Source organism: Camelus ferus, chromosome 2 (assembly GCF_009834535.1).
Source record: "Camelus ferus isolate YT-003-E chromosome 2, BCGSAC_Cfer_1.0, whole genome shotgun sequence".
Taxonomy (NCBI): domain Eukaryota; kingdom Metazoa; phylum Chordata; class Mammalia; order Artiodactyla; family Camelidae; genus Camelus; species Camelus ferus.
The window spans coordinates 56,122,560-56,138,969 of NC_045697.1; the positions used below are offsets into that span (position 1 = coordinate 56,122,560).

The following is a 16,410-nucleotide window of genomic DNA, read 5'->3' on the forward strand; positions in this document are numbered from 1 at the left end:
TTTTCACCTTTGAGTTACATTGGAAACAATGGCTAATGCGTTGTTAATGTACTTATTTTAAAAATGAAAATAACTTTTTATTCTCACTGTATAGCTCCTTCTCTTAATACTGTATATTGAGGCTACAGAAATTTCTACACCTGCATTAGTTTTCTTTGACAATTTTTACCGGTTATCTTCTAATTTTTTTAAAAAAATTGTCTATTTTGTATTATACAGTGGGAAGAGATTGGTGAAGTTGATGAAAATTATGCCCCTATCCACACATACCAAGTATGCAAAGTTATGGAACAGAATCAGAATAACTGGCTTTTGACCAGTTGGATCTCCAATGAAGGTGCTTCCAGAATCTTCATAGAACTCAAGTTTACTCTGCGGGACTGCAATAGCCTTCCTGGAGGACTGGGAACCTGTAAGGAAACTTTTAACATGTATTACTTTGAGTCAGATGATGAGAATGGGAGAAACATCAAGGAAAACCAGTACATCAAAATTGATACCATTGCTGCCGACGAAAGCTTTACAGAACTTGATCTTGGTGACCGTGTCATGAAACTGAATACAGAGGTCAGAGATGTAGGACCTCTAAGCAAAAAGGGATTTTACCTTGCTTTTCAAGATGTGGGTGCTTGCATTGCTCTGGTTTCCGTGCGTGTGTACTATAAAAAATGCCCTTCGGTGGTACGACACTTGGCTGTCTTCCCGGACACAATCACTGGAGCTGATTCTTCTCAGTTGCTTGAAGTGTCGGGCTCCTGTGTCAACCATTCGGTGACCGATGAACCACCCAAAATGCACTGCAGCGCAGAAGGGGAGTGGCTGGTGCCCATCGGGAAATGTATGTGCAAGGCAGGATATGAAGAGAAAAATGGCACCTGTCAAGGTAAGAGTATGCCTGTGCATCTGCAGGGGCGGTCTGCTTCAGTTGGATCATGTATATGTATTTCTTCCAATGATTATGAGCAAATGATCTTTTACTTTGCTAATTTATGGAGATTATTTCTCTTCAAGTTTGATTTCTCTCTTCTCAGAATTTTAAAGCTTCTGGCAATGATGAAAGATTTAATGTAATATTTAAGTGGGTTTACATAATTAATACTCAGTGTCTTAATATTTCGTATTCATTTGGCTTTCAGAAAGTTTTATTTTCAAACAACTCAAGCCAAAGGATTATTTCTTTGTGTATCACTTTTCTTTGTGTGATTATTGTCCACTACTGCCATTTTCTCTCCATGAAGAAAAAACAGCACTCTTTACTTGCTATATGAAATTCAGATGCAAACCTTAGATGAGACTTGTTTTGGCATGCTTTTAACTGCCTTTTAAAAATTCTTCAGATGTAAGTTCAGCCTTATGAACTTCATAGGAAAATGTTTGTAAGCTGACAGAACTTAGTTTACTATGTTGTTTACATATAATTGCTATTACATGCTTGCTTTTAAGAATTTACAGGCCAATTTTAAACGCATAATAAGTAGTGCCCAAGAACATGACCATTTAGAGATAGAGCCAATACAGAAAGGTCATTTTAAAGCAATTTGCACTTTGGAGATTCTTTTTCTCTTTTAATTTTTCTTTTAAGTTGAAACTTGATCATGCATGCTTCCTTCTTCATTTGAAAATATCCTCATCTTGCTCCCAGTATGGTGAGTTGCCCTTTTAAACTTGGATATTTATTGATAGCTTTTTGGAACAGGATAATACTTTATGACAAAGTGAGAAACAGCTTATGAAGAAGAGAAAATGTTTTCCTTAAAAGAAAACCATCCTTATGAACCTGAATTTGTTTTCAGCATAATATGCACGTGCCAAATAGGTAATGAGAGTTAATGTGTATTAACTGAGGAGAAAACCAAATACTAAGAAGTCCCCTGATCCCACTGGTAGCTTTATGTGCATTTTTTTTTTTCTAAATCCACTATATAATGTGAATCAAACTTGCTCAAGTTTGTTCAGGCTTAACTGTAGATTGACTGTAGATCCAGGGAAACAAAACTAGGGAAATTACCTGTAAATCACATTGACTTTGCCTAATTATTTCTCTCTGGAAGCACATTGTACCATATTTAAATTTCCTTTTCAGCATCACCTAATATTTGATTGTCATCTACAATTAAGCACATGGTTGTTTTTCCCTGTAATCTACAACTCTCTATTCCTTTATATGTATACATAACATTTTATTAAATCAAAATTGTGTTTTGGATATGCTTTTAAGTTTGTCAGGGAAATAAATCATATTTTATTTAGGATTGGATTTAAAGCAAAGTTCTAACTAACTTTACCTTAACTCTTCTTTTTGAGCAGTCTTCTTGCTGTAAGGTGAAGATATATGTTATTATAGAATCAGAAGCAGAAATTAAATATAATCCCTTGAATATATTTCATTCGTTTTTCTAAAATATTTACTATATAAATCTTAGTATTTCTAAGAATTTGTTTACTAGTATTGTAAAACAGCATGCTCTATTTGAGTATTTGTTTACATCATTTTAGAGAGTGATATGTGGTAACTTAGCTCAGAATACAATGACCTTTATCTTCATCCAGATTGATTCAGGGCATAGAGGACCTCTGCATTTAGAGGATATTTTGTGATTGTTGCTGGGATTAAAATATTCTGCAGGTGCTTATCATGAAAGTGTTTTGGGGAAGTAGTGTTCTGACAGAATTTTTTTTAGTGCAAGCATTTTCTGCATATCTTTCTCTTCCCATACCCTTACTACTTGAGAAGTAGAGGCCTGCGAGCAGAAGAGGTGAGCTGGAAAGGCTGCCTTGTAGGAAACTTATGTAACTGGATTCTGTCTTGATGCGTCCGTCACCTGCTCTGGTAGGAGAAACAAAGGCTGTGGGTCATGAAGGTTATAGACTACAGAGCTCCAGAGGGCATTCTGCACAGTGTCGTCTACGTGAATAGTGCCTCTTGGCGTTGTCCCATGTACAGATGATATGTGGCTGTTCTAGGAGGAATTTCAAATGCCTATAAATAACTTAACTTATTGAATAAATAAATAAATGCAGAAGGTTTTTTATGGAGAAGTAAAACATCACAGATATCCCCACAATGTTTAAACCTATACATAATGTGTTCATGCAAATGTAAATGTATGTGTGTGTGTATTACATAAAATTCTACCATAGCTCTGACTCATTCTTTGATTTTAACCTACTGTCCCCAAAACTTTAAGTAGGGATCTTGATGTTCTGGCAATTTGTGATAGGCCAAAAATATAGGAATCATTCTTGACATCTCCTTCCTACTCACTTCTCAGTTCTCATCCATCACAAAGTATTTATAGAAATTACCACCCAGCTATCTCATAAAAACCATCCATATCTCTGTTTCCTTTTCCCTCCAGTCTATAAGTGTATCTTATTGGAATTAATTTTTAAATATAATGAATGACTTTGTATATAGTTTCACTTTTTGAACCACGTGAGTGTATCGCTTCTGCAAACATGCAAATCTGGTCGTTCCACACACCCGTCCTCTAGTCCCCACCTATTCCCAACACACTTATTTTGAACTCTTTAATGATTTCCTTTAAATAAAGGTTTTAAAGTAGCCTAAGATCCTGCATGGCTTTGCTCCTGTTCTCTCTCTAGACGCATCTTAAACTAGGCTTCCTTTCTTCCCATCTGCATGAGCCACCCTGGCTCTCTTTTAGTTTCTCAAAGGCAATTTGCTCACTTTCATTACTCGTCCACCTATGATTCTGTTCCTTTCCACAGGGACATTCTTTTATCTCCATTATGCCCGATTAACTCACACTAATCCTTCAGATCTGTGCTCTGACACCCCTTCCTCAAAAAAGCTGTTCCTGACCCTTGAAGACTGGGTCAGGCCTCTGTTATTTATTCATATATTTTTCCTTCATAGAATTATGTAGAGTTATGATTTTTTACATGTTTGTTAATTTATTATTTGATTAATAACTCACTCCCCACCCTCATTGGACCACATACTCCTTGACAGTAGTGGTATATGTTGTGTTAAGGAATGAGAAATCAAAAGGCAAGAGGTAAGGAAAATGAATCAAAAGAGGTAATAGAATGGGCAAAGACACAAAAGAGTACTGTGTTTTAAAATTATTGGTTGATCTCTACCTTTGTATTTATGTGTAGAAAATATCCTTGGTCACAGAATTGACAAATACGTCTTTTAAATTAGTGTTTACTTAGTCCTAAGATTTTCAGGCTAAATTTTCAAGTTCTAGGTATTAAATTATATGTGATTGTCATATGATATATTAACTACGACAGAGGTCATCTTGGTGATTTTTGTAGACCTCAAAACATCATATCCTGAAACGGGTTTATAGCATAGCCTTATTACATATTTACATTTGATTATTCAGTGTCTTTGATAGCCAAAATATTTGGGATTTAATTAAGGCTTTAACTATATGAAGCAGCTGAAGTTTGAGTAAACCTGTTGTAATGACTATCTTATGTTAATATTTACAGAGTGTTCTAGGAGGTGACCAGGTAGTTGCTGTCAGATCATGTCTATGTGACCTGATATACGTGAAGGGCATGACAGACTTGACCCAAGGGCTTTTAGCAACTAAGCCTTCAGGAATCAGAATGCTAGGCAGCTCATTAACATATAGCTTCAACCCAGAAGACAATTAAGAAGCGATTAAGGAGTTCCTATCCGTTTAGCAATTTATGATCTATCATTCATGCCCCCTTTTTAAACTTCCTTTAAAGGAATTTGACTACCTTTTCCATATACTCTGATTTTAAAATGGTAACAAAATACTCTGGTTTCTATTGTATTAACTTAAAATATAGAGTGCCTTTGTTTTTCTAAGGCTTACTTATATATAAGCCTGAATTTTCTATGATAAACTGCTTTAAGTATACAAATTTATTTCCTTGAAATGTTCTTTATTTTTAGGAACTAATAATGTATTGAATCCATTTATAGAAGTATGTTTCCATACTTGCTATTTATTATTATTTCTGATGAAATTCATGCTATTTTTTCCCCTTCAGAGTCATATGAAATTTTTTTTTGAGTACAAAATTGTTAGCAAAAAAGCCACTTTGGAAGTTTCTGCTTTTTATTGAAGTGAATGTGTTTGACAGAGGTAATTGAGTTCACATGAATCAAATGTTGCCTGCTGAGTTCTCTTGTGATTATGTTGCTGACTTACTCAGATGCAAGGCAAGACCACTAATCTTCATCAGTTGCTAGTGGAATGAAGTAGTAATTTGAAATTACCCCTAGATGATTATAGTTTCACTTATATCAAATGGAGGAAAGAGATTTAGATTGTGGGTCACTGCCAAAACCAGTCAGAGTAAAGAAGGTATATAGTGCATGTTCAAATACAGGGTAAGGGGGGTTACATGCCAAGGACTGTGGAGAAAAAGCACTTATTAATTGTCCAACTGGGAGATGATTGCCCAGCAAGGAAAATGTAGTGAAAATACTGAGCTCAAGAAAGAGCCTTGACTCAGAAACAATACAGATACTGCAGGGAGCAGTACGTTGATCATTCAAACTTCTGGTGCATATTTCTGTTTGAAACAAAATTGGCTGGAAATTTTGTTTATTACGTGTTCATGTGATTATACATTGGAGAGTCTAGTTATTTTTAATTAGGCATATTACCAAAAAACATCAAAGGGGTTGAACTTTTGGTCCTATTTGGTCTGCTCTTTTATGCAACAGAAGGAAACTAATTTTAATTTCAAAATTTTAACAAAACACAGAAATTATGGAAGCACAGTGTATCAGTGATGTGTGAATGTGTTTGTGTGTGTGTGTCCTAATGCTGCAAACCACCACTAGACAATTAAGTATTTGTCATTTTATCCATATGCAGGTATTACACATAAGAATAATAAAAATAGATTTTTTTTTGCCTTTTAACTTCTCCCTTGAATAATTTTGGATTAATTCTATTAAAATGTTAGAGCATGCTCTGCTTTTTTTGTTTTTTTTTTGCTCTGTTTATTTTTTGCTTTTCTTTTTTTCTAAGTCAAGGTTTCTCAACACTAATGCTATTGGTATTTTGGGTCAGACACTTGTTTGTTGCAGGAAGTCTGGTCCTGTTCACTGTAGGATATTTAACAACTTCCTTGGTCTCTACCCTACTGGATTCAAAAGGCTACTGCACTCCTGATTTTGATAGTCAAAATTGCCTCCGTACATTGCCAAATGTCCCCTGGGGGCCAAATCTCTCTTAGTTGGGGACCACTAATCTATATTTCATCTGCCTATGTGAGCAGGTATACTGCTAAAACTAAATGTGTTTATAGACTGATTCCTTTTGCAAAAGTGAACATTTTTCTTAGATTTCTGCAGAACAAAGGAAGTGTACCTTTCTTAAAATTCTGCAGAACGAAGAAGTGTATGTTTTGAAATGTGACTAATTTAACTTGGATATAATGATGTAGGAAATACAGGATATAGGGAAACATGCTGCTGGCGAGAAGTAGCTTACTCTAGGGGTTTAAGCACATAGATTCTGAGCCAGAATGCCTGGTGTCAGATCCTCCCCCTGCATTTATCAGCTCTACCTCCCTGTCCAAGTGATTGAATCTCTCTGTTCCTTGTTTTCCTCATCTCCACCTACCTCACAGCAATCCAATGACACATTATATGAAAATTATTTGGAATAGTGCCTAGCAAACTGTACTCATTCAGTAAACATTAGCTATCTTGTATCTCTCATTCAAAGTAAAATTATTTATAGGAGTCTGTGTCTGTCTTTTGGAAAACAAAGGTTAGCTTCAGCTTAGAAAATTCTCTAGTTTGCTCAAACTAGAGAGTATATTCTTGAGTAGTATCATTTATCCAAGAATAATCTTCCCTTTTTATTTATCAAGTGATCAAAGCTATGTAAATGTATTAGAACCCTCTTTATAAAGATTTGCTCTCTTGTTCAGTGTTATCACTCATTCTTTAATTTCTTATTGTACTAAGCACCGTATTCTATCTGTACAGTTTCTGTATCCTAAGAATGCAGAGAGCTAGGCATACAAACATATGAGTGGACTCACATCTACAGTTACAATTTTTGAGAGTTGTTATTGGCAGTATGAGTGTACAGATTTAGTTAGGGTGGTAAGGAAACATTTCTCTGAAAAGGTGATGTTTCACATAGACTTGGGAAAAAAGTCATGTCAAGAGTATGCAGAACATGTATGCTTAACAAGCAGAGGGAGCTTTCAGTGCAGGGATCTATTATATTACAGTAATCAATTTGTGTATATCTACTTTCTTTCTAAAATTGTATTTAAAAATGTATGTGCACGTTAAAATCTGAGAAATAAAAGAGCTGCTACTTCCTCAAATTACCTGCTAAGAGAGGCTATTCACATGCATGTTATACTGTCTTAAGGATTGAGAATTCCTAATGATACCTAGGGTCAAATACGTGATATCAAACATGAAACAACTCTATTTATGAGTAGTATTGGTGGATGGTGACTTGTAAGTTATCATACCCGTTGAAAGAATAAAAGCCTTTTCTTTTTTAAGAACTTAACATTTCACCAGTCCAGCAATTGTTAGTAACTTGTAAATCTTCTGCTGTATATGTATAGTAAAAAAAAAAGAAAAAAGTAGATTTTGCAATAAAGGAAAGGAAATAAAAATATCAAACATTCTATAATCCCTCCTGGACAAGTTTATGATCTTGATTTTTTACTCCTACTTTCTCATTCGTGAAAGTATACTTGTGAAAATCTTGAGTCTCCCTTTCCCACCCTTACATGTATACTTACATGTTTGTACAAATAAATATTGTACCTCATATTAACAATATTTAATTAACAATATTTAACACATAATGACTACTGTGTACATTTTACTTTGGGTAGGTCTCTAGGATGTTTTATTACTATTTTTTAATTAATTAATTAATTAATTTCAAAAATTTTGGGGGGAGGCGGTAATAAGGTTATTTATTTACTTATTTACATACTTTAAGGGAGGTACTGGGGATTGAACCCAGGACCTTGTGCATGCTAAGCACACGCTCTACCACTGAGCTACCCCTTCCCCCGCTAGGATGTTTTATTATGATGATGGCACATTGCATATTGTTACTATGCAAAGGAATTGTAGCATTAATGAACTTGAGCTCCATTATGATCAAATGGGTGGAAAATTTATGATTATATTCATGTTCAGGTGGTTTGTACTGTACAAAACACTTCTTAATAATAAATATTTATTAAAATGTGATGCACTGGATAAGCTACTTTTATTATAGTAAATTTATATAGAACTATAACATATACATTGATATAGAATATAGAAACCTAGAAATAATATAGAAAAATAATTATCAGAAAAAAATGTTTAATGATAAAGGCCATTATATATCATCATATATCTGAATTGATATATTCAGAACTGTTGTAAAATCCATGATATTTAAATGTGCTGGGAAATCAAAATGTAGTCCTTCTGTTTTATTGTTTGCTTCTTTTATCATTTGCTTCAGATAGCAGCAGAAAGATTTTCACAAAGTCCGATAACATAAATCAGCATAGCTCTCAAGGGAAAAGTCATGTATACAAAAACATTTAATGTTGAAAACTCATTGAGTGTGATTCAGCATACTTCTCTATGTCTGTTCTCAGATTCTTAAGGGCAAAAAGTTAAAAAAAAAAAGAAGAATGCAAATGATAAGAATCAAAGTAGCCAACACTGGCATAAAATCATTAAGTAGACTTAAAACCTCAAAATCGATCTGTGGAATCACCAGGAGATTTTTGTATGCAGTAAATGGAGGGCTTTGGGCTTTGAGGTGATACAGCTCTTAGTTTCTCACTCTTCGTTTGGTAGCTGTGTGACTGTAGCCAAATACAAAATCAGACGGAGCCCAACTTACCTTCTGTGTGAAATGTTAAATAATACAACATACACCTGCAGAGATAGCCTGTTAAGGCATCTAAAGTCGGCCTACTTCAGGAGCAGTGCATAGACCTGCAACATCAGCACGACCTGAGAACTTTTGAAATGCAGACTCTCAGGCCTCTCCATTAAAAAGCTGAATCTGAATGTGCATTTTAGCAAGATCCCTGGCGTTATTTATGTGCGTCTAAGTTTGAGAAGCACTAATATAAAGGACTCTTGGAGTGAATGTTCTTTTCTTCTTTGTGTTACAGATGAGGAAACTGAGATACAGATAAATTTTAGGACCATGTAGACCTAAGAGCAAGAAGAGACATGTATTTATCCTAATTCCTTTGAATATGTGTTGAAATATTGCACTATCCATGTTGTTTCATGACTATTATGCATTAATTACATATTTATCTTCCCCTCCAGATGTTCCTTAATACAGTTTTTGATATAGATTATAATCATGTAACTTTTGACAGTATTAGACCTAATGAAAATGTTTTATTTTTACTAATTGCTTCATGACTTTGGAATCCCATATTTACTGTCAATCCTTTCTACTGTTATTAATAAACAGTACTGGAAAATTAGGGGGAAGATTGCACTACAATGAAGTAGAGAAAAAAGTACAAATGACACTCATGTCCTAATCACTCAAATTTATGAATTACCTATTCATTTTTGGAATTCTTGTCTTTTATCATTGACTTGTAGGAGCTCCTCACGTGAGTTAACATTCCTTCTTACTGAAGAGGCATTATTGAGACCAACTTTTATCTCATTCTGCTCTTCTCAATATTTTTTAGTGCAATGCAGTAATTTTAATAATTTAAATTGCTGGACACAAGTATAAGAGATTCTGAATCCATTGTGTGGTGCTGGCTGGGTCATCGGTATTTTTTTAAAGCTCCCTAGGTGACTGTGATGTGTAGCTCGGATTAAGGAGTATTATAGTAGTTAGGATTATGGTTTGGTGGCTTTTGGTGTCTATTGTAAATTTCCACCCCAATTATCCAGGGAAGGCCACATATTTTGATTCTTGAAGACTGATTTCTTACCCTTATGAAGAGGCCTTCACTCAAGTCTCTTTTGCTGTCCTTTTGCACAAGGGCCACATTTTACCCAGTTACAATGTTGTGCTAGTTTCTGGTGTACAGTATAGTGATTCAGATATATATATATACATATATATATGTAATATATATATTCATATTCTTCCACATATTGTTTTTTACTATAGGTTATTACAAGCTATTGAATATAGTTCCTTATAGTGTGCTATACAGTAGGACCTAGTTGTTTATCTATTTTGCATGTAGTAATGGAGTTTGGGATTAGCAGTGCATTCTTGAGGGTACAGCTAGTTCTTCAAGGTTTCAGACTCTCTGAAGAGCTCCACAATTAGGACCTAAGGCTCTGGCCTTTTCTCCTGGACCCTGGGGCATAGAAGTCCAAGTCGTCCAGTCTCCCTCATCTGCCCTCAGCCCTCCAGGCCTGCAGAGCAGCAGGATGGAACCAGCTCTAACGGGTAGCATGCCACACTTTGGTTCCCTCTTTGTTTCTGCCCCTTGTGGATTTCTCTTCCCAGACTTACACAATATATTACTTTCTTAAAATTTCCCCGCATTAAACCCAAACACAGCAAATGAGCCTGGTCAAATGACAAAACTAAAACAATTTAGTAACGAGTTTGATGTCCTTTATTCAAGACACAATAATTCGTGGACTGGGGGAGTACAGTGCCTCACCAGCAGTTGGGACCCTCTTCCTGAGGGATTTTGAGCAAGAGTGAGCTTTTTAGTGCTTTAGAAGAGGCAACTTGGAAACAGGCATGATTGGCTAGGAAGTGGGGTTTCCTTACAAGTGGGGTTTCCTCCTACTTTCTAGAGTAAGGTACGCTAACTAATACTGAGTTGGAGAATTGTCATGGTTATGTTAGGTCTCTTTGACAGGCGTTTCTCATAGTGAAGGCTGATTTAGGTTTAGATTTGTGACATGTGCTGGGCCACTGAGGCGGTCTCCATTTTGTGAGTCCCGATGTATGAATTAACTTTATCAGCCCAGACTTTGTTCTATTTAATTAAGCATTTCTAGGTGTTCATACCTGGAGCATTTTCAGGTTTTATTAGGCCTTCATGTTATTGGAATCAAAAGCCTTTGGTGAACTAGTAAACTTTAAACTTTAGTGAGGAGTCGGTAAGTATACAGTGTCCAAATATAAAACTTTTCAATTTTGAAAAACTGTTGCTGGCCAACGGGAAGGTAGAATTAGTGAAAGATATATACATCCCTGTCTGAAACACTCCCCACTCACCAAATGCAAAATTCAATGTTATTCATTATATCAGAAATAAAAAGTAGTTTATTTTTCCAAAGTACATTTCATTTATGTTTTAGTCAACATGTTATTTTACTAAAGATAATAGCTAAAAAAAGTTGAAGTGAAATATTTGTCAAATAAAGTAAATTTTTTCTTTTAATGACAATTGACATCTTAACATTGTAATGAATATAGAAAAAGTTACCTTTTACTTTTCTTCTTCTGCAGGTAGTGTTAGAATTAAAATGATTTGCAGAACATATGGAAAAAATTCCTCCATTTCCTTACATTTTTTCCATATTCTTTTATCAAAATCTCTAAAACTACTCCAACAATAATATTTCTAATAATTAATTTAGGTAAAAAGACACCTTGGTTTTGAGAAAGAATTATAAAAGAAACATTTATAAACCTTGGAAATATAAAGTAGTAGGCAAACTGTTTTGTTTAAAATAATTTTAACATAAAGGATACTAAATGATACCACAAAATTTCATTTTATGTCATCAGCCAACTTAGTAAGTATAATAAATAATTTCATCCTGAATAAAGTGAGAACAAAAGACACGAGTTTAGAGGTGCTGTATCAGTTCTATTTATTGCAATAATAATAATCATATTTTTCATAGTACCAAAAATGGAGATGTAATTCAGACAGAAATCTTTCATAAGCTCTCCGTTACAGCAAAATAAGTGAAACACATGATCCCTTTTTGCAGAAGAAACAGAACTTTAATGGGGGGGGTAAGATATTTCAGTTTTAGCATACTCTGTGACTTACCTTAGCTAATCAGGACTTAACATATTAGTTGTAAATTTTATGATGAGCAGTAAACTGATAGAGAAATTGGGGTCCAGGATTTGGAGGTAGGGAGAGCATTCACCTGCCCAGTATCACACACACACCACCACATTTTAGACTTGGGATTAGAATCATATATTTAACTTCAGATTCTTTGTTCTACTATTATTCTTTGAATAGTATACAAACACACTTAATCACAAATTGATTTGTGTTTGTAATCACATATAGCATCCATGATAATCCTGAATAAAAAACTCTGATTCTTCTTAGGGCCATATTTCTATTACAATTAATATGTTAATGTTTTGTGCTCTACCTGCTTCAATTTATGTAGTCCACATCCCGCACACCTTGAAAAATCTACTTAACTACTTCAGAGGGTTGCGCAGAACAGTAACTATCTAAGCAACTAATAAGAAGCTTAGCTGAATTTGTAGGTATCAATCTATCTAATTGACTTATTTATACCTTGAGTTTATACTACTCAGGAAAAAAAGGTTAAGTATGCTGTTTACTTAAATAGTATAATTCATTGCCTTTAAATTTAGTTTGTACATTATTCCAGAAGGACATGCCAATTATTATAAAGCAGGAAGGCATGGAGCCATTAGCCCCAGCATAGTTTTTTCTAGAAAGTGTATCATTCATTAGCTGTAACAATACAAAGATGAGTTCTAAGCTATTCATGGTCTCATAACTGGTTATCATTACATGAAAATGCTTCTGTATTCTTTATTATTTCTGGTCATGGATGTGGTTCATATCTTAGCTTTTATTATTTGATTCTCTTCCATGTTTAATTGTTTTGTCTGCATTTAAGGCTGATCAGTAGGGATTCATCCACAAGAACTCAAGTGATTCGTTGATATGCTTTGATCTTTTCTGAGCTTGAAGATATCCTGCTCATTTGAGTGCTGTTAAGGTATAGTTTAAAAAAAGAACAGGAAAGGAGAGAAAGAAGAGCCACAGTTTGAGGGAAGTAACAATTAGAGCAAATGATAATTTGACTGATGGATAACTCCATTTCTTTGATGGAATTGTTAGCAGGAATCCAACTTAGAGAATGAACGCTGCAAAGTTCCTGCTGTGTGATTGTGCAGGAGACTAATAATACACTCCTCCATATGCATAAAGGCTTTTCTTCTGATGAATTCAAAGCGCTTAGAAGGGAATCCATTAGGACATTTTTTACATAAAGGATGGGACAATCAAAATTTTATTTTCCATTTTATGGATTGGACAGTAATGTGACATGATTTTGCCAAGGTTTCCCAGTGTCCCTCCTGCTCCCTCTACCACACTGCCTCTAGTTTTGCACCTCATAGTCAGAAAGCAGCATAATCACTGGCCCCTGTGTATGATTTCCCCATATCCATCTAGTCCCAATACTTTCCAATGCTAAAAGCTTCTTTTTTCAGAACCAGACTGACCTGTATTATTTATTTATTTAAAACTCTCTTCAGGAGGTTTTGTGTGTGTCTGTTTTTGCTCTCTCAGTTCAAGCATGATTTAATATGTCAACACTGGTTTGCCTAACCGGGTTTGATTGTCTTCCATCCTTTACTTAGAACTAGGCAGTCTGTTTTCAAGCATGTTGCTGCCCAGATAAATGAAATGTCACAACAGTGAGGACTCCTTGTTTTGTGACAGCAGTAGCTTTTTTTTTTTTTTTTTTTTTTTTTTTGACAGTCAGCGGTTGGAAAGAGTGGGTGGCGAGGGCATTTACACAGTAATAATAAAGCCAACTTAAGTCAGGTCTCCTCTTCAGGGCCATAGACAAGCAGCAACAGATAATGCACTTAAACTTGGGGGAACTTCACGCTTCGTTCAGATGAAAATAAAGGTAAACCCAAAACAGGAACTTTTTTCCCACTGGGGACAAGAGGAAAACATCTGTTAGCAGTTGCCTTGGAATCATACTCAAGGATAGCACTTTACTTTTATGGTCTGATTTCTTCCATGCTTTATTGCCAGGCCCCGAGATGTGAGTGCTCTCAGCACATAACGTTAGAAGCTAATACATAGGAAAAACATTTTCCGCTGCCTCCCACAGTAAAAAGCATTGTTGATGATTTTGAAACCTGGATTAGATTTTAAAGATTGGAGGCTCATGAAGTGTAGTACTTGGCACAGAGAAAATCCTCACTACATGCCAGTTAGCTTTAAAAGTTGAAAGCAATTTTAATAAAAAACAACCCTAGGTGAAGTGCTGGAGTTTGTTTGTTTGCTTTTGTTTTGTGAACTAACATTTGTTGGTGTTGCTGCCACCACCCTGGGATGGTAACCTAGCCTTCTGGGACATGTGGAACCCTGGGAGGTGGGGGCCCTCTCTGTCCAGTCCAGTCTGCAACCGCTCAGCTCCTCATGTCGGGGTCTTTAACAACTAAGGACGTTTCTGAGTGTGAGTGTGTATGAGAGTAAGAGTGAAAATTTTACTTTCAATTTGAGAGGGAAATAAACTGAGCCAACCAGGCATGCTGCAAGGAATTAAATATATGTTACAGGACTGGAGATGCCATTAATAACAAACTTCGATCAAGGACTGAAGGAAGAATAAATTAATCACTCAGGAGGCACAGTGTTGGGGGGAAAAAAGTCTGAGATTTGAAAAAATCTGATGAAGGTGAAAGTCTTAACCAAGGGAGACCTGCCTCATCAAGGGAGAGACTGGCCACAGTGTTCCCATGATCAGATCTCAGGAGAACTTAAATTATTTTCTTCTGAAGTTAGTAGAGAATGGAATAAAAGCTGCAGAGAAAAAAAATCTTGTTCCTAGAAAATACGAAAGTGGGCCAAAGGGAATAGTTTGACTTTCAAGTCAGTGTAAAAAGCAATAATATACTAAAAATAATAGAGATCCCAAGAAATAAGGCCAATAAATGACAGCAAATGACAAAAACTGACAATAAATGACAATTCTGAACACCGAACTTGTCACGGTATCTTAAATGGGACGATAAGGAAGAAGAAGGGTTGACACGTGTGTGAAGACCTGCCGTGTGCCGGTACTGTTAAATGTTTTATTCACATTCTCTCTTTTAAGCTTGACAGCATCCTGTGAGCCATAGTTTCTGGGGTAACTGAAGCTCAGTGAGGTTAATTTTGTGAAAATCACTCAAACTAAAACTCGAAAGTGGCAAACTGACATTTTCACCCAGGTGTGTTTGTTTCAAATCTGTGTCTTTCCACTATGTTATACGTTCTCCATTAAAATGCATTTGAGCTCCACTTAATTTTGTCACCCTGACTCAAATCCCTAGTGGGCTGAATCTGACATCTGTGTGAGCAGCACTACACTGTCCATCCGAGGCAGAGGCATCCCGGAATGACCTAGGAGCCACCAGGGTCTTCTGGAGGAGATCTTTGTACCGATATTCAGATCCCAAACTGAGGAAGTGGAAAGGCATTTTAAGGTAGAAGGATTGTGCAGGGACAGGGGAATGGAACAAATAAAGCAAAGCAAGACTCAGTGAGCAAAGCAAAGTGTGAGTGAGAGGAGCTTCTAAGAGCATGAAGCTCTGACCCTGGACAATAGAGGCCCTATGACTAGGCTACACAAAAAAATCAAGAATTTACAGCATGTTTTCTATCTGAATATTCAAATTGGGGGAAGAAAAAAACTTTTGAAATAAACCCAATATACATGCTGTGCTTGAGTGAGAGAGATCGATTGGGTTGTAGATTAAGAACTCTCATTTCTGACTTTTTCGCTTTTTGCACTCTTGTGCACATAAATTATTTTACCTTAATTCTCCACTCCTGTACGTGAACACTTTTTTTTTTGTTTGGCTGTTGGAGTATTGAAGTGCCATCTTACTCAAGTTTCGTTTGTTTTGTTGCTTTTGTTTCATTTGGGGATGGGGTAGGAAAGCAAAAAATCAAAACTGGACTGTATAATGTGAGTGAAGAGATTGTGTAAGGATTCTGACTTGGAAACAGCCTCTGCACCTCATGAACCTGGTGTGACCTTTGAAATTTCCTCTCTACAGTAAATTAAATGATTAAATGATTCTTCACCTCCCCACCAATTCTGAGATTACACAGATTTCAGGTAGAACTTTTTTTTAACTGGAAGAGACTTCTATTTCAAAGTATTTTCATGTAATTCTTAATTGATTGTGGGAAGTTCAAAAGAAATGGGTTCAAAAAAAAAAAACCAAATACAGTATGAAAAATGAGGAAACATTTCATAATAAAATAGGACAATTAAAATAGTTGTCACTTCTCTGTTGGCTCATCTAAATTAAACAATCAGCCTCATAATAAAGGCAATTGTCCTTATGTTCTAATGGGTGAAACAGAACTGTTAACAGGAAAAAAAGCAGCACATATTCATACATTTTTAGACCCAGCTCTATGCCAGGTGTATAGAAACAATTTAACTCTGACAATAACTCTGCCAGAAATATACTG

The 16,410-nt window shown here is 35.6% G+C and overlaps 1 protein-coding gene across 9 annotated transcripts in view; it reads left to right on the forward strand.

The window, feature by feature from the left end:
* Nucleotides 1-16,410, forward strand: part of EPHA5 (EPH receptor A5) — a 313,192-nt gene that overhangs the window by 62,828 nt on the left and 233,954 nt on the right. For all 9 annotated transcript variants that reach the window (XM_032459293.1, XM_032459303.1, XM_032459295.1 and 6 more), the window contains exon 3: nt 220-883. In XM_032459293.1, coding sequence (XP_032315184.1) covers nt 220-883 — 664 coding nt within the window. The remainder of the gene's footprint in view (nt 1-219; nt 884-16,410) is intronic.